Genomic DNA, 19,005 nt, shown 5'->3' on the forward strand with positions numbered 1-19,005 from the left:
GCTCCAGTATTTCTTATTCTCTTGTGTCAAAACAGAGCTATGGGCTCTGTTCAGGTCAAATTTCAGTGAAAGAAAATCCAAGTCTATTCATTCTTTTGAATTTATTATTGTATAAGATAATTGATGCAATCAATTTTTAAATTAAGATGTTGTTTCATGTGGGGTTATACTTTTGATCCTGTGTTAAATTCTTTTGTAAGAAAAATTCTTTCGTGAATTAGAATATAATTTATAAGTTCATATTGACTTTGGAGTGGGATTCATTGATTATCATTCAGCCTTATGTGGCTATCCTGTGATCATCTTACCTGGGAAAGTTGAACAGGTGTGAGCTCTAGTTCTTTCCTGCAGAATTTTTTCACATAGCATCTGGAGAGGAAATGTTGAAAAAGATGAGGATTTGTAGCTTTCCAGAAGCATTGGTTCAGGTTTTCATTTGTTCACTGTATAATTTTGAATGTTGTCAAGTAAAATGTTTTAAACAAACTGTCCCCATACCTCATGGCATGACAGTCAGTGTCATTAGGAGTTAGAAAAGATCCACGTCTACTTGAGTCTTGGGAAATGGGGGAGAAATTTGTAGTACATATTATACCAGTTAATGTCTATTCAGTGAAGGTATTTTGAATTTATTTAATTTTTATTTTTAAAGATTTTGTTTACTTATTCATGAGAGAAAGAGAGAGGCAGAGACCTAGGCAGAGGGAGAAGCAGGCTCCCTGTGGGAAGCCTGATGCAGGACTCGATCCCAGGACCCCAGAATCACGCCCTGAGCCAAAGGCAGCCACTCAACCATGAGCCACCCAGGCGTCCTGGTGTTTTGAATTTAAAAGACAAATACATGTAATCATCCACAAGGCTTATTTCTGCCTGAAACTTTCAATGTTAATTCCAACCTTTCTTTTTCCTCTAGGCAAATAAGGGAGAGACTGAAGAATGAAGTCACTCAGATGAAGGAACAAGTTCCTGGTTTTATACCAGGCCTGGCAATTTTACAGGTATTATGATCACATATTTCCACTAATAGCTTCCTTTCCAAACCTCCCAGTAGCACTTACAACAGTAAGCGCTTCATCTCCCCTTTCTTGTTTTCTTTTGTTTTGTTTTGCTTTATTTTTTGTGAAGCCTCCTCATACCTTTTCAGGGTATGAGGCCACCTGTCTTCAGGCCACCTGTCTTCAGCTCAACTTGGAAATGTTTGTGTATCCTGTCCCTCTGCTATTCTCTGTGGGGCGCCTTTTCCCTAGTCCAGTGTTTCTTTGACCTTTGGTCTTAGGACCGCTTTACACTTGTCAGAATTTAAGACCTTAAAGAGCTTTTGTTTATATGGATTTACCCATTGATATTTACTGCATTAGAAATTAAATTAAGGGGATCCCCGGGTGGCTCAGCGGTTTAGCACCTGCCTTCGGCCCAGAGCATGACCCTGGAGACCTGGGATCGAGTCCCACACCTGGCTCCCTGCATGGAGCCTGCTTCTCCCTCTGCCTGTCTCTCTCTCTCTCTCTCTCTGTCTGTCTCTCATGAATAAATAAATAAAATCTTTAAGAAAAAAAAAGAAATTAAAATAATTTTTAAAATTGTATGCATTTAATAAAGAATGCCAATAGTAAGTTTATTCTGTTAGCACAAGTAACATTCTTATGAAAAAATAACTTTTAAGAAACAAAATATAGTAAGGAGAAACATTATTTTACATTTTTGCAATAACGCTTTACTATTTTGCAAAAACTATTTACTATCTGGCTTAATAGAAGACAGCTGGATTCCCGTCTGCTCTTGCCTTCAGCCTTTTGCGACATGCTGGCTTGAGTGAAATAGATGAAGAAAATCTGGTCTCCTATAAATGTATAGTTGTAAAAGGGAAGAGTTTTTTCAGTCTTCTTCCCAGATAATTGTGGATGTTTTTCTTTGTTACTACAACAAGACTCTATAAAGTTTTACAGCTTAGTTGCAGTGTGAGATCTGAAACTGTATCAGTGAACTTTCATACTTGGTTACATGAAAATGCATTGTAATATGTTGCAGTTTGAATGGATATTTACCCATGCAGGATTTGTTTTGTTCTTCATTTCTCATTTGGAAAATAATGGTTCATTGCATTATGCAGATCTCCAAATGTTAATGCATTTCATTATACAATATAAAGAAAATCACAAGTGTTATATTGCCAACAAATTCATGAGACAAAGTCTTTCATTATTGAGAAGTTTGTCAGGCTCACTGGAGTGGATTTAAAAATTCTGATTTTCACTTGAAAGCTCAGATTTTACCATTGGCAACAAATACTGTTAGCTGTTTTCCTTGAAGTAGCAGGCTCACTTTGTTCAATTTTGAGAAAATATTTGCCAAATATTCAAGCGTGAATAATCATTGTTTGTCAGTTATTTTTTCAAGTAAAGATAGTGTTCCATTTAAAAATGCGGCAGCTCTGCTTGCAAGGCCAAAAAGCACAAGGGCTTTCCCTTATGACAGCCACCTCTATGTGGGATGGAAGTGCTTTACGAATGCTTCCCAGTTCTCAACACAGGATGTTAAAAAACATGTATGCAAGGGCTCAGGATTAATAAAATTAATCGTTTTTACTGCTTCATCAAGAGCACTTAAGTGAAATTGGCATCTGTTTTGTGGAGCATGTGTGGCCATGACTAGTATAGTTTGGTACTACTGCCTTGTTTTGTGCTAAGTCACCAGCAGTCTTACCCAACATTACCTGTGCAGTGTCAATACAGATGTCAGTCCTACAGTTGAAAAAGGCAGATGACATCATGAGTATCATGATAAGGTAGTCTGGTGCTCACAGAGCTTCTGAAAGGGTCTTAAGGTTCCCCCAAGAGTGTGTGAACCTTGCTTTGGGAACCATTGCCCCAAATCTGGCAATTTAATCTGGCTCTCAATACCAGTTCAAGGTCAGTAGCTTCTAATCTGAATTTCTTCTGAATTCTAGATTCTTGGTTTCTTTTTTTTTTTTTTTAATTTTTATTTATTTATGATAGTCACACAGAGAGAGAGAGAGAAAGAGAGAGGCGCAGAGACATAGGCAGAGGGAGAAGCAGGCTCCATGCACCAGGAGCCCGATATGGGACTCGATCACCGGTCTCCAGGATCGCGCCCTGGGCCAAAGGCAGGCGCCAAACCGCTGCACCACCCAGGGATCCCAGATTCTTGGTTTCTAGAACACCTCTCATTTCCCTTCCTCTGCTTAACTGTTCCTCATTTTCCTGATACCTAAACCATTCAAATGCCCCAGGGCCCAGCCCATTAAGATTCTTTTCCACCCGTTCTTTCCTTAAGTGAGCTCTCCTAGTTGTATAGCTGCCTGAGAGAATCTTTCCTGATTTAGTCCCCTCTCCAGGGTTCCTGAGCCCCTGATTCATCCAGTAGGACACCGTCAGTAAATTGGTAGGAGGCATCAATAAATGTCTGTTGTATGGACAAATAGATGCATATTTGAAGGGTTGATCTGGGTGACAGTAGACTGATAACTTTCATTTGAAATGCCCTTCAAGACGCCTGCTTCCTTATTTGACAGTTCTCTCTATATATGTATGTCTCTATGTGTTATCACTTAATCCCTTGCTAAGTTTCTATACTGTGTTCATCAAGAATTTCAAAGTGAATAGTTCTTAAATATTCCCCCCCCCATTGCTGTTCATTATCTAAGAGGCTTTCACTGAGCGGAAAAGCGCAGAAGGCCTATGGTTCCGCCTGGTGTGTTCTCTGCTGTGGTGGTTTTTCCTTTTTTTTGCAAATTAATGAGGTATATATTGTGGGTGTTCACTTGGTACATTTGGGAGACCAGTTATTTCCTGACTTATTCTTGTGAATTACTTGTTGCAGAAAGAGTAAATGTGGTAGGCAAGAACTTTATTTCTGTAAACCTTTCAGAAGGTTCCGGAAGGGATTCAAAAAAATTCTAATATTAGCAATATTGTGATTTTTTTTTTCCTGTTTTTAAGATTGACTTCTAAACCCATATTTTATTTTATTTTTTTTTTTAAGCCCATATTTTAAATTTATTGATCGCAAGTGTTTTCATTGTATAAACACTGTTCTGCAGCTTGTCTCCTGTGCCCTTGCCAATAAAACTGGTAGAATATTTTAATCTTGCACTTTAGCAGCAGAGTCAACATCTTTCCATGATGCAAGGCCTACACGTTGTGTTGTAATCACATCCCTGCTGCCTCAGACCTCTTGTTTTTTTTCCCTCCTGGTGACTGACACCAACTTCCCACACACTCAACCAGAAACCCAAGCTCTTCTCTTTAGGATTTCTCTCCCTCAGTCCCATAAATCCCCTTAGTGAATATCATGTTATTGATTGTGCCTCTCCTAAGCTCTTGGGATCTGTTTCCTCCTTTCGGTTTCTGTTGCTCCCACCCTCTGAGGCCACTACTCAGTCACCTACTTACAGGTTTTAGGCTTCTAATCTGGACACTTCCTGTCTGTTTTTTTAGCTACAACTGTAGAACTGGTCATAATCCATCCAACCACACCCACCCTGTCCTTAATAGAAGGAATGACAGTACTGCTTGTACAGTGTCTGCTATAGTCCAAATGATTTGTATGTATTTCTAGTTGTTCTGAGTTGAGTATTAGTCCTACAAGCTGTCTCCGTATAGCTGTAGTAACCAATGCTCAGAGATCTTGGGTAGCTTGCCCAAAACCAGTCAGGAAGGACCTGGGTCTGGGATGTGAACCCAGATCTGTCTATCTCTAAGACCTATTTACTTTCCCTTTTTGTTTTCTTAATTACTTAGCATTGCATTCAAGGATATTCATGATCTGATTCAGGTATGCACCTCAAAGTTGGAATTCCTTTTTAAATGATGGACTGGTTACTTCCCAACTAACTAAATACTTAAAGGAAATTGAGACTTTTCACTATAAGACTTAAAATTGAGGTTCTATTTCTATCCATTTAGCACATAGAATACTTTCATTATTAGAAATAAAACAACTAACACTTGCTTCTTACCAGGAATTATTCAGAATGCTAGACATATAGTAATTCACTCAGTCCTCACAAAATACATACGGTAAAATAATGAAATCAATAAATTCAACTGGTCTGAATATCTATAGAAGGTTACTAAAGCAGAAAGAAAAATTGATGAGTAAACCAATACTCAAGATATTTTATGGTATAAAACAGGGATCAGTGGGGCACCTGGGTGGCTCAGTCAGTTGGGATCCAACTCTTGGTTTTGGCTCAGGTCATGATCTCAGGCTTCTAAGATTGAGCCCATGTTGGGCTCTGTGCTTGTCAGAGTCAGCTGGAAATTCTCTCCCTCTCTCTATGCCCCTCTTCCCTATCATGCTTTCTCTCTTTCTTAAAATAAAATAAATGAAATCTTAAAACAACAAAAATCCAGGGATCAGTGAACTGTGGTCCATACCCAAATGCTGCCTAGGTTGGAAAGGGTTAAGAATGAAGCCACAGAGTACGTGGCCCCAAAAAGCTAAAATATATACTGTTTGACCCTGTACAGAAATAGTTTGCAGACTCTTGTATTAAAAAAAAAAAAAAAGGAGCCTGGGTGGCTTAGTCAAGTGTCTAACTCTTGATTTTGGTTCAGATCATGACCTTAGGGTTATGGGATGGAGCCCAGCATCACCCTGAGCATGGAGCTGCTTGAGATTTTCTCTCTCCCTCTCGCTATCCCTCCCCCACTATCTTAAAAAAAAAAAAAAAGTCCCTAACTTGTTCATGGATAGGACGTTTTTAGAATAATGTAATTCACCTTTTTCAAGGAAGAAATTAGCATTACTGATAAAATGTTTCAGTGATTTTTCTTGATAAATTGATGGGATTAAGATTTGTTCTCAGAAACCAGCCTTCCACCTACTCACTTCACTGTCAGTCAAGAATCTACTGTTCCTCAGCTAAACATTCTTTCTGCATCTAGTCTCTAGTCTATCAATGATTGTGTAATCATCTTCCTCTGTAAAATGTCCATACTGGGGCGCCTGGGTGGCTCAGTTGGTTAAGCATCTGCCTTTGGCTCAGGTCATGATCTCGGGGTCCTGGGATTGAGCCCCACATCCACATCAGGTTCTCCGCTCAATGGGGAGCCTACTTCTCCCTCTGTCTCTGTGGTCTCTCTGTCTCTCTCTCAAGTAAATAAATTTAAAAAATAAAAGAAATAAGAAAAAATAAAATGTATATACTGAGAGTCTTTGGATTGGTTTTTAAGAGGTCTTTTCCTTTGCATTAGGATTATAATAAAACTTTGATATATGCTTATAACTATTACACTTTCTTTTTGAAATTGGTGGCAGTTTTGGAGTTTATGGTTTTTGGTTTTCTTTTAAGATTTTATTTTTAAGTAATCTCTACACCCAATGTGGGGCTCAAACTTACAACCCCAAGATCACGAGTTGCATACTCCATCAACCAAGCCAGCCAGGTGCCCCTGGTTTTGGAGTTTTAGAAAAATTCTTTCAGAAAAATGCAGATAGAAAACAGTTGCCTGTAAAAGAACCACAACAAAAGACTTAAAACTTCTCTTCTGTAACACTAGATGCTGAAGGTAAGTAGCATCTCTGAAGGAAAATGTCATGACTCCAAGTTCAGCCAAGTGAATCCTGTCAAGTGCAAAAAAAGCAGAAAAATATTTTCAGATGCACGTAGACTCAGAAAAATGCCCGCATACTTTTTCTGGGAAAGTGACTTCAAGTTACATTTCAACTACCTAGGGGAATGTATGAAGATAAACTATAGAACAGAGAAGTTGTGGCTTAAAAAGGACTGGCCGTGAGCAGTCAAGCCATTTAATATCCGCGTTAAATTTTAAAAACATCATAGTTAGAAATAGTAATGAATATGTGAAGAACAATACTGTTGTATTTGGAACCACCTCCTTTCCTACTTAGATCTAAGAATCCCAGAATGTGTTAAATATGATAACCTGAGGGCTGGGTGGTAACAGCAAGGAGCACATATAAGAAATGACCTAGGAAGAAACAAGAGAGGCTCTGAAACTCTAGCAATTCCCCCACAGGAAGCAGCGAAGGCACTGAGATGCAGGTAACCCATAGAAAAGCAAATTCCATCGCAGCCCAGTGACTCAGCGGTTTAGCGCCACCTTCGGCCCAGGGCCTAATCCTGGAGACCTGGGAGTCCCACGTCGGGCTCCCTGCATGGAGCCTGCTTCTCCCTCTGCCTGTGTCTCTGTGTCTCTCATAAATAAAATCTTTAAAAAGAAAAGAAAATTGCTCTCAAAGGATTCATCTGACTCCTGAAATTCAGATGAACCCAAGCAAAACTGAGAGCTATCTGTATGAAGGACAGTTAAACTAAGAGTAAGGCCAGGTTCTGTGACCCTGAGGACAGCTTCCAGTGACAGCATCAGCATGACCAACTCTGCTCCTGAGGCCAACTTCTTTCTCTGTGGTTGTCCCGTTAAAGGAGCCATGCACCTGTTGTCTGTGGTATTAGTGGCCTATTGTCTTTCCCCTCTGCAGTCTTAGGAGAAACTGAACTTAATGTCAATCCCTGGAATGTGGAAAAAATAAATTTGTAGAATAATATTTTACAGATAGGTGGCTATGGTGAAAAATTATATCTATATGTTCATGATTAAAGTAATGGAGGGAACATAGTGAGACCTAGCGTGGTAGTTCAGAGGATTTGCTTCTGCACCATGCTTTCCTCTGCCTGGAGGGCCGCAGACTGCCCCTTGCCTTGCCTTTTGCCTTGCATAGGTGTCTCTGTTTAAGCTAGACTTAGTTCCACCCCAGCTGGTTTCTCTTCTCTGTGGAGTTGGGCGAGAGAACTTTCCACTGCCACTATGGGTTGGAGAGAGGGTACAGAAGATGCCTTTTTGGGTGTTCCGGTCTCCCACAGCTATGGTGTTTTTCTTGCTTGATGACAACTCAGCCCTCCGTGCTCTGTTCTGGTGTGTCAGCTCAAAGGCAAATTCCACATGTTTCATGCAGGCCTGTGGCCCCTTTGCTTAGTTTCCAAGGCAGATACAGATATCCCCTACTTTTTTTTTTTTTCTTGTGGCTTTTTTAGTGGGAATCAGGTCAGCCTTATTTGGGGAGGGATTGGTAATACCCCTGTGTTCATCTCTCCATTCTGCCCCAACATTCTCCTATTCTCCTCTAAAGTTCTCTGCAACAGGAGTCTCATGATTAAACATTCCTTTGATCAAAACTAAAATTTTAGAAGCTTTTCTGTACACTTTGCCTTTCTTGATCGTCTGATTTGCATGTATTTATTATTCTAGGTTGGCGACAGAGATGATTCTAATCTTTATATAAATGTGAAGCTGAAGGCTGCTGAAGAGGTAACTCCTGAAACAGCCATGCCATCATCCCCCACCCCCACCTCCACCCCAGGTCTTGTCGGTTACCCCTTGCCCTTTGTAAAAACTTACATTGCCCACAACAGGCTTGAATTTATCAGTTTTGCAAGTCGGAAATGCAGGACTTAAGCTGTAGTCTCTGGTTTGCACTTGAATGTTTTCTAATTAATGAATGATGTGCTGACTTCCCAAAGAGCAGTAGCAATGGATGTGAAATTGCTTAAGTGCAGTGGTGAACGAGTAAAGGACAAATGGGTCAAAATGAGAGACTCATTTTTCAGAACATAATGAGGGTGAAATGGTGACTAAGGCCACTTCATTTGATTGAGTCATATTGGTTAAAAGAAATGGGCCCATGTCTCATGTTCTCTTGCCTTTTACCTATTTCAAATGTTCATTTTTGCAGATTGGGATCAGAGCCACGCACATTAAGTTACCAAAAACAGCCACAGAATCTGAGGTGAGCCACAGAATCTGATGAACTGATTGTTAAGAGGACAGCTAATGTGCTTTCTTCTCTGGCTTTTGGTTTAGTGGAATTTTAGGGATTGGTACATTCACCATGTGAAAGACCTCTAGGAAATTCTTTCTTCACAAACTCTGCCTCCATAAAAATCTTAGAAAACACCCACAGAATAAATGGTGCTGTCCAGTGGTATGGGCATTTCATACTCAGTGTGTGATTGCTGCCTCACGTGCTTCAAATCCTCTGCAGTGTTCATTAAAAACTGATCCTGGGCCTGTAGCTATTTGCCTTTTTAAAAACCAAATATGTATTCCATTTATATGATGTTCAAGAGTAGGCCAAATGATCAGTGGTTAAAGTCGGGAACTGTAGCCACCTGAAGGAAGAGGGAGTAACTGTGAAGGAGTGGGAGAGGAAAAGAACTTTCTGAGGTTGTAGATAATGTTCTGTGTCTACACTGTCCAATGGGGGGTAGCTACTAGCACCATGTGGCCATTTAATTAAAATGAAATGAAATATAAAATTTAGTTCCTTGGTTGCACTAGCCACATTTCAAGTATTCAGTAGCCACTACTATACGGGAAAGTGCACATTATAGAACATTTCTGTCATCACAGAAATCTTGATTTGGATAAGTAACATAGGTATTACCATTGAAGTTCTTAGCTTTTTGATGAATTTCTTCACAGGCACTGAATATTACATTTGGTGTTAGAGTTGCTCTTGGGTTCAAGAGGAGGTACATTCTAGGAGGACTGCAATTAAATTCCTGGGGGGAAATGGAGCAACTGAAAAGTGTTTCACTGCCTTTTTGGTTTCTGTGTATTATATAAATTGTGTACGGTATTACTTGTAGGTGTTAAAGTATGTTACATCATTGAATGAAGACCTCACTGTCCATGGTTTCATAGTGCAGCTGCCTTTAGATTCAGAGAACCCCATTAACACTGAAGCAGTGATCAATGCTATTGTACCCGAAAAGGATGTGGATGGGTGAGTGGGCCTTGACTCTCTATGTCATATTGCACAATTCCCATTATATTTGTTTTGGGAACAAACCGTATGTGCTTCTAAAGAGTAAAGGCATCTAATTACTTTCATTTCCCCCTTCATTGCTGTCATTGTTTTAGGTTGACTAGCATCAGTGCTGGAAAACTTGCTAGAGGTGATCTGAAAGACTGTTTCATCCCTTGTACACCTAAAGGATGCTTGGAACTAATCAAAGAGACAGGTAAAAATAAAGGAATGAAAACAAAGCACCATTTCTTGGGCCTAGTCTCAACCCACGGAGGCAAGGAGAAGGGTACCCTATTAGCCCTAAATAAATGGACTTTATTGGCACAAGGACCTGTCAGCTGGGGGTTTACCTAACTTCTCAATTTTTTCAACATCTTTATGAACTCAGTACTATTATTCCTCAACAGCTTGAGAAAACAGTCTCAGAATGGTGCATAACTTGTCCAAGAGGTAGCAGAGTCAGGATTTGAACTCAGGGTTATTTGAGTTCAAAGAAATTTATTTTTTATGAAAAAAATAACTTATAGAATAATAAGAATTCAGACAAAGGGAGAAGTCCCAACCCCCAAAATGTCAAGTCTCCATAATAATTTGAAGACTCGACAGATGGCTGGAAACAGATCTCTTGAACAGTTGGCCATCCTACCCCATTACCTAGTCAACATCTTGGTATTTTAACTTCATCATGAACACTTTGCAGAGGTTATTTTTTACAAGGAAATATGTCCTATTTAAAGGAAGTGGATCAGAAGTTTTAAGTGGAAGTGTTGGCCAACGTAAATGGAAGTTTTCTGTGGTTGGAAGAAAAGGTCAAGCTGTAAGCCTTGGGACAGCTATTACTGTTCAGTTCTACAACTAATTTATACTCCACAGCATATTTAGCAAACTGTATTACAACTTGTTAGAAACAAATCCCATGAGCCACAGCAGCTGTTTATTAATAGTGAAACTATTTGTCCTAATGCAGCTTTAAGTCCTTTGCTGAATCCTAAAAAGTATAGAGTAAAGTACCTTTTAAACACTTCACACTTTGAGGGTTTTACTTCTAGTTGTTCATCTTGTTAACATATAGAAGCTTAGCTTTTTTGAGAAAAATTAATGTTATACAAGAAGCACAATTTAAACACAACCCTCCTTGGGGCATCTGGGTAGCTCAGTCGGTTGAGCAGCCAACTCTTGGTTTTGGCTTGAGTCATGATCTCAGGGCCATGGGATCAAAGCCCTCTGTCAGGCCCCATGCTCAGCGTAGAGTCTGCTTGGGATGTTCTCCTTCTGCCTCTCCCCCTGCTCGTGTACTCTCTTTCACTCTCTCCCTAACATGAATATATAAATCTTTGAAAAAATAAAAATAAACACAACCCGCCTTAAGCAAGAGTTCACTTCAGCTGGGCTGGGTAGATTGGCTCAGGTGGAGTCTTCAGGATCTTATCCCTGCTCTCCTCTGTGTGGTAGCTTCTTCTTGGGCTCTACGTGGTGGCCCAGAGCAGCTCCAGCCTTGTGCCTGACAGATCTCATTGGTCAGGGGCAGAAATGAACACCCAAACCGTCTCTATTGAATAGAGTCTGTCTGTCCTGAAAAGGACATTGGGATAGTGCCAGAAGAATGGATGCTGAGTAAACAAAAAGAAAGTTTTCTGCTACATTTAGAGTTCTTTATCACTTCCCTGCAACAACCCTATGGCTCAGGCCCTATGCCAAAAGAGAAATGTGGATGAGGAACTACATAAATAAACTTACCAGAGTTAGAAAGGCTTACTGATAATCATCTAATTCCCTTTGCTTCCCTCCAGCCCATCACATGTACCCTATTTGTTATAACTATTTTTCCCATGTAAGCAAATCTACTGTCTTCTTCCATATGGCTGTTTAGCTGTATGTCAGGACTTCTTTTTTCTTTGAGTGTAGGTTTTCTTCCCACTCTCCTATGACTCAATGAATGGATCTTGGCTTTGGCTGCTCCCAAAAACCCACTGCAAGAAGGACACAGTACACAGTACAACCCATTGCAAGTTCCCACAGTACAACTCTAGGATTTCAGCTCAACTTGCAGCTGAAATCCTAGAGTTGAGAATATTATTGCCAAGGAAGGGATCTTTTGAGGAAGATTTCCATGCTAGGAACCTGTTTTTGTGCACTTGTTCTGAATTTTCCCATTTCGGTGGCATGTGAAGAGGGCAGCTTCTCCTAATACTCTCACTCATGCCAGCTGTTCTTTCAGGGGTACAGATCGCTGGAAGGCACGCTGTAGTAGTTGGGCGCAGTAAGATAGTTGGTGCCCCGATGCATGACCTGCTTCTGTGGAACCATGCCACAGTGACCACCTGCCACTCCAAGACTGCCAATCTAAGCGAGGAGGTAAGGGATCCAGAGTGCAGTGGAAGAGTTTGAGCGTGTGTGTGTGTATGTGTGTGTTCTCACATAGTGGGAACACCTAACATTTAAGTGCCAGAAACCGCCATGTACTTTACCTCATTCAATATTTCATTGAACCCTTATTGCAATTCTCTTCATTCTTGTTTCATTTTACATGATAAAGACACAAATTCCAATTAAAAACTTGTGCAAGTTATGTAGCTTTTGTTCTGATCGTATTCTTTCTGTACTGGTCTGCCTCATGGTGGATAGGGATTAGCAACATAGAAACAAGGATGGACCCCAGCAGCCAGATTGTGTAACTCAGTGGTGGCCTCAGAGATAGAGGTGCTCCGGAGGGGCATGTGGACCATGGTCCCATGACATCTGTCGCATCTTTTTCTTGACCCTGTATTAGATTCCTGAGTCCAAGAAATCTCACATGTACCTATCCCTATTGGTAGTACACCGTCTCTCTTAATCCTCCTCAAGAAGTGTTCTATGAAAGGTGCTGCTCCCCATACTCCATTGGAGAAGGAATAATCTCCCAATATCATGTAATTTAGAGCCAGGCCTGAAGCTCCAAGCCCATGCTCCTCCCTGCTCAGCATGTTATCATCACGTTCCCCATTTAGGAAGATGTCTAGTAATAGGGAGCATTTTGGCATGTGTAGGAACGAGCACAGCATACAAAGAGCTGTCAGAGTTGGTGTGTGGCCTGCATGAAATAGTTGATGTCAATGAACAGTTTCATAAAAAGCTTAGTCTGTTCCACTTCTATACATACATATATATGTATATATAATATATAATATAATTAAAGTAATATTTATAATAGTATAAAAACATATATATGTGTTTAATGTTTAATGTTTCCTGTGTAATTTCTGAGGTCAAAACCCTCTTTCTTTCCCTAGGTAAATAAAGGTGACATCCTGGTGGTTGCAACTGGTCAGCCAGAAATGGTAAAAGGGGAGTGGATCAAACCTGGGGCAATAGTCATCGACTGCGGGATCAATTATATTCCAGGTGAGTGCTGCTGGAGAATGAAGGTAGTTTCTGATAGTGGGGTGGGCAGAGAAGGGTGTCATTCAATGACATGAGAACTCCTTGTCCCATTTCAGGCTTGAAGAGCTAAGATTCAGAGCAAGTGTCCTGCCTATGGTGCATGTAGTTGGTAGGTGGCATCATGGCCAGCAGGAGAGCAGAGCCTGTGATTTTAGCCACTGTGCTGTGCATTTCCTGGAATGACTTTGTCCAAGGAGAGGGTGAGAGGGGGATCTCATTCTACCTTCACGTATAGATCATCCTTTATTTTTAACAAAGGATGGATGGATTTAAAATACAGTGTGATCTTGACAGAGTACTGTGTAATTCCAGGAGAGGGGCTCACTTTGCCAAGAGTCTTATAGGAAGGCTTTTCAAAGAAGACATTTGACCTAGCCTCTTCTAGGCAGTGAGGATAAAGCCAGCCCCTTGTCATTGCCTCCCAATTATTTCCTGTATCGGATCCATTTCTGTTTTTAATTTTTTTTTTTTTTTAATTTGAGAGAAAAACAGCAACAGAGATACATATAGAGAGAGAGCATGAGCAGGGAGGAGAGGGAGAAAGCAGGTCCCTGTGTGGCAGGGAGCCTGATTCAGGGCTTAATCCCAGGACTCTGGGACCATGACCTGAGCCAAAGGCAGACACTTATGACTGAGCCACCCAGGTGCCCCTGGATCCGTTTTTAAGTCTCAGAAAGCTTTTCCTTTCTTCTGTTTTCGGTGTCACCTATGAGTGCTACCGTCTCAGGTAGGATGCACTGCTGCTAATTGCTTACTAGTCTCCAACCACCAGCTGACTCCTACTCACATCCATCTGCATGTTCTTGCCGCATTCGTGGGTCTTGGTGTGGAGCGTCTTCCTCCCACATTACTTGTCCAACTGCTGAGCCCCACACTAGTTTCAGCCGCCTTTGTGGCCTTTTTTCTCATGCCATGTTGTGAATACCCATCTTAAATGGTTGGAAAGTAGACCTCGTGCCCTTCTCTGCTCATGCCTTATTTGTCCTTGGCAGCTTCTACACCCAAATCCTCAGGGCAGTAGGTTGTTCTTTCATTGTGAAGTGTTTAGCATAAAATTTCACAGCATGATACAGTGAATACTTGTATACATGCCTTGTATATTCAAGAAAATAACAATCTTTATTCAGACAACCGTTTCTGTGCATTAAGCACTGCTGCAGGCCTTGGGCTACATGATCAGATAAAGCTCAACTTTGATCTTCAGTTTTAGCCACTTCTCCACCTTCTCTCTTCCTGGAATGCTCATTCTTCTTTCTAAACCTTGTCTGATTTCCCTTCAATATGGGATAATCTCTCTTTTTGAAAATCCTCTCCCACTTTCCCCTCCTGGAGACATGGGTATCCCTTTTATTGTACACGGTGTTCTGTGCTGTCCGCCACCTTGGGGTGGTGGTTTCTGCATTGCAATGTCAGGCTTTCTACCTTCTAACTGCTGGCACTCACACCTGTTGAATTGCCAAAGGAGTTAGAGCAAGAAGATTGTTTTTTCTCCCTTCCCATCTCAAATAAGGAACATAGACACTAAGCTGCCAGGGACATTAGTCACTGTCAAGCCTTCACCAGTTTTAACCTCCCTCCCACTCTCCCTACCATGCTTTTAAGACAGTAGCTCATAATTGATCACTCATTTTCTTGTAGTGTAATTATCTAATGGGTGATAAAGAAATTGCTCTCCTACAACTCCTCACTTTGAGTACTTGTGATATGACATTCAGGCTCATTCTGTTTAAAACCTTGCATCTTCTGTATCATATTTCTGCTTTTGGCTTTTTTTTTTTTGAGAGAGAGAGAGATGGAAGCCTGGGTGGGAATCTTTGAGTCTTCAGGTACGTTTATTTTTTGTTTTTTTATTTTTAAAGATTTTATTTATTCATGAGAGACACAGAGAGAGAGAGAGGCAGAGACACAGGCAGAGGGAGAAGCAGGCTCCATTCAGGGAGTCCGACATGGGACGCGATCCTGGGTCTCCAGGATCAGCCCCTGGGCCGAAGGCGGTGCTGACCTGCTGAGCCACCAGGGCTGCCCTACGGATAAGTTTAAAATGTTCACTTAAACAGGAAACTCATCATCCTGTTCACATTTATTCTTCACATAGATGGTGAAATACGAATAAGACCAATATCTGGTCAGCTGTATTTTTATTGATCTGAGATATATAGGAAAATAAGTTTTGATAAGGCTGGATTTTATCATTTCCTTCTCACATTATCTTTAGTAAGCCAAATAGGAAGAACATGTTCATGTGTCTCTAGTTAGTACTTTCTGCTCTGTAGTTGAATCTTAAAAGTATTCCTTTTTTTTCCTTTGGGGAAAAAAAAAAGTACATACCTTAATTCATTCTTAATTTGGCAAATGACTTAGGATGGTATCCCTGAGTGGACCATGCAGATGATTTAAATCATCAAAATATGAGTCAAGATGTGGTCCAGTTATGGAACATGATGCCTTGAAAATGAACATTTGCAAAGAATAGTCTTTAGTTCCTCCAGTCCACTCACTGGTCCTTAACTCAGTGATTGGATTTTATACTTATAATTCCCAGTGAAAGAGAAATTCTAGGGCTGGGATAGATAACCAAAATGTTTATTGGTTATCTATTGAAGTGTATCTAACCCATACACTTCGATTGAGTGGTTGCTTTTTCTATCAACCACATCGTATGTTCCATGAAACACTGGACCTGTACCAGGGGGCACTCAAGTCAACCATGGATAAGTGTTTGCTTAAGGAGCAAAACTGAGCTCATGTTGTATGGCAGTTAGTTGTGCAGTAACTGCTATGTCTCCCTGTTTGTGGAGAAACTAAAATCACCACCATGAATAACTAGAAGGAGGTGTACAGGGTATTTTAAGCTAATGTCAGCATTAGACTGTTGAGACCTGTACAAAGTGCAAACCCTTAACCATGGCTACTTGGTGTTCTGAGAGTAAATGTTCTGCTATAGCTTGCTGCTTTATAATCTAGAAACCTGACAGTATCCCAGGGAGTTGTATTCATCAGCTCCTTATAGTACATATAGAAAATCTCTTCTGTATCTAGGATGGGATGAGAAACTTTTATGTTTAGAGAATGATTTTTCAATTTCACAGATGTGCACAATTTCTCACTTGATTCTCAGCAAACTTGTGAAATAGGTAGTGTCAATCCTTCGTGTCCTCTTTGGACTTCTGATCAGTAAGGAGCCCACAGAGGCTAGGGATTGGCAGTAAGTAGAAGAGCTGATCCTAGAACTTGGGGCTCTCAAGTCTGATTCTGGCTACGCCCTAAAGTTTGCTCTCTTGGTTGTAATCTAATTAGAGGGAAGTGGTGGAATGGCTACAATCCTGCCTTGGGAGCCTTAGAGCTGCAAGGTCTGGCTCTGTCCCCCAGCCCCTCCCGGAAGTGCACTGAAGCCAAGTGTAGGATGTACTTTGTGTGAGTGAGCAGTGATGCATCACTGGGTTTTGTTCTCTTGAATAGCTATTCTTCGCTGGTAAGATTTGTAGTTGTTCTTGTATCCTTTTAAGGGAAGTGTAATTATATTCTTTGCCTTTTGCATACATTTAAGTAGCTGCTTGTCTTTGGAATTGGATGTTGAATTGTTCCTCCAGCGCGCACGCATGGAGCTTACAAAATGCTGACAGTTGCTGTAGAAACGGTATCTGGCAGCTGTGACATAGTTGGAGCTTTGTGCGCCCAAAAAATTCCTTTGTAGGCCTTGGCTAATTAACATTTTAAAAGGCGCTCATTATATGCTGGGTAGTTGGTTTTAAGAATAAAAAACACTTGATATTTTATTTGCCACCTGACTGCAAGAGGATTCTCCCGATTCTGAAAAACAACTTAAGCATCTTGGGAATTTCTGCAGGTAAAATAAGTTTCTACCTAGAAAATAAAAAACTCCTGTCATCTTATAGCTTTGGCGTAAAATAGGTGCTTGAGCCTTATGGGACTGCACACCCTGAATTCTACTTAGGTTTTGGTACAAGCTATGATAATTGCCCACTTAACTTGGAAATAAACACCAGAATTGGGGATCCCTGGGTGGTTCAGCAGTTAAGCGTCTGCCTTCAGCCCGGGGTGAGATCCTGGAGACCTGGGATCGAGTCCCACACTGGGCTCCCTGCATGGAGCCTGCTTCTCCCTCTGCCAGTGTCTCTGCCTCTCTCTCTGTGTCTCTCATGAATAAATAAATAAAAATCTTAAAAAAAAAAAAGGAAAGAAAGAAACACCAGAATTATAATTCTGAAAACTTGCTTTAATTTTTCTCCCCCTTGACCAGATGATACAAAACCAAATGGGAGAAAAGTGGTGGGTGATGTGGCATACAATGAGGCCAAGGAGAGGGCGGGCTTCATCACTCCTGTTCCTGGCGGCGTGGGGCCCATGACGGTGGCAATGCTAATGCAGGTGCGTGTGAATAAAAGTTTCTGTCCTGGAGGTTAACTGGACTCACTGTGGTGATCATTTCACAGTACATACAGATATGGAATTGTGCTGTATACCTGAAACTAACATTGTACGTCAGTTTTACCTCAATTAAAAAAAAAGTTTCTGGGGAAAAAAAAAAGTTTCTGTAATAATTGTAAAAAGCCAACAGAATTCAAGTTACTGCTTTTTCCCCCAAGTAGAAACTTACTCAGAAGTTAAATAAGGATGTGAATCTGTTGAAGGGGGAAAAAAAAAAGGGACTGTTACAAGACATCAAGAATTAGTCATATTAATCGGGGAATGTAGGGATGGCACAATCCGAATTTACTTTGGAGCATGAGAAGCTCAGAAGAAGGGACGTGCAAACACACAACTTTGCTAGGTGCGCTTTGTCTTCTTGCTCTTTGTAATACATCAGCTGCAGTGGGGTGAGGCAGGTGGCCTAGGACACCTTAGCTGTTTCAGATTCTTGCTTAGTATCAAAGCATGATTATAGGTAGGATCATAAAGCTGTTCATTTTATGGTCAAACTGGAGTGACCTGGGACTTGGAATTGAGGTGGAGGTTAAAATAATCACTTCTTCTAAGTTCCATTTGTGACATTGTGTTTAGAGCACAGTGGAGAGTGCGAAGCGTTTCCTGGAGAAATTTAAGCCAGGAAAGTGGATGATTCAATATAACAACCTTAACCTCAAGACTCCTGTTCCAAGGTAAAAATAAAATTTTACTGGTTTTAAACTTTGTGGGTTGTCTATTTTTAGCTGGCGGATACCATGGCAACTACATATATGTGCCCCCCCCACCCTCGCCCCCATCCCCAGAAGCGCCATCAGGGGTCGTGGAGAGTCTTTCCTAGGATGGGGTTAATTAAACTCAGTGAGTAAGGATTGATACATATTTTCTGTATTTTTTTGTATGTTTTTTTAAGTGACATTGATATATCACGGTCTTGTAAGCCAAAGCCCATTGGCAGCCTGGCGCGGGAAATTGGTCTGCTCTCTGAAGAGGTGGAATTATATGGTGATACAAAGGCCAAGGTTCTGCTGTCAGCACTGGAACGCCTGAAGCACCAGCCTGATGGAAAATACGTGGTGGTGACTGGGTAGGGTTGTGACTCTTTTGCTAATCCAACTGCAGCCCTGATTATTATTACCAAAGGTTGCATTTGCTCTCAGCATATATATGCGAAGGTTTCTTTAATTTGGTTTTAGCATTTTCACATGTTTAGTCTCCTTTGATCCTTACAGTAACCCCTGTGAGGTAATTAAGAGTAGATTATAACCCTTTGGGAAGGAGAAAATTGTCAAGGTTATCCATCTTGTAGGTAAAAGAGATGTGCTTTAAAAGCTGGCCTTTTCATTTTAACCCCAAATTTATGAA

General features: G+C 40.8%; 1 protein-coding gene across 2 annotated transcripts in view; it reads left to right on the top strand.

The window, feature by feature from the left end:
• MTHFD1 (methylenetetrahydrofolate dehydrogenase, cyclohydrolase and formyltetrahydrofolate synthetase 1) overlaps window positions 1–19,005 on the top strand; it is a 57,156-nt gene that overhangs the window by 12,754 nt on the left and 25,397 nt on the right. For both annotated transcript variants that reach the window (XM_038544919.1, XM_038544920.1), the window contains exons 2-11: window positions 914–998; window positions 8,235–8,294; window positions 8,719–8,772; window positions 9,635–9,771; window positions 9,909–10,009; window positions 12,014–12,150; window positions 13,065–13,176; window positions 17,477–17,604; window positions 18,238–18,335; window positions 18,554–18,727. In XM_038544919.1, coding sequence (XP_038400847.1) covers window positions 914–998; window positions 8,235–8,294; window positions 8,719–8,772; window positions 9,635–9,771; window positions 9,909–10,009; window positions 12,014–12,150; window positions 13,065–13,176; window positions 17,477–17,604; window positions 18,238–18,335; window positions 18,554–18,727 — 1,086 coding nt within the window. The remainder of the gene's footprint in view (window positions 1–913; window positions 999–8,234; window positions 8,295–8,718; window positions 8,773–9,634; window positions 9,772–9,908; window positions 10,010–12,013; window positions 12,151–13,064; window positions 13,177–17,476; window positions 17,605–18,237; window positions 18,336–18,553; window positions 18,728–19,005) is intronic.

The sequence above is a fragment of the Canis lupus genome, chromosome 8 (assembly GCF_011100685.1).
Source record: "Canis lupus familiaris isolate Mischka breed German Shepherd chromosome 8, alternate assembly UU_Cfam_GSD_1.0, whole genome shotgun sequence".
Taxonomy (NCBI): domain Eukaryota; kingdom Metazoa; phylum Chordata; class Mammalia; order Carnivora; family Canidae; genus Canis; species Canis lupus.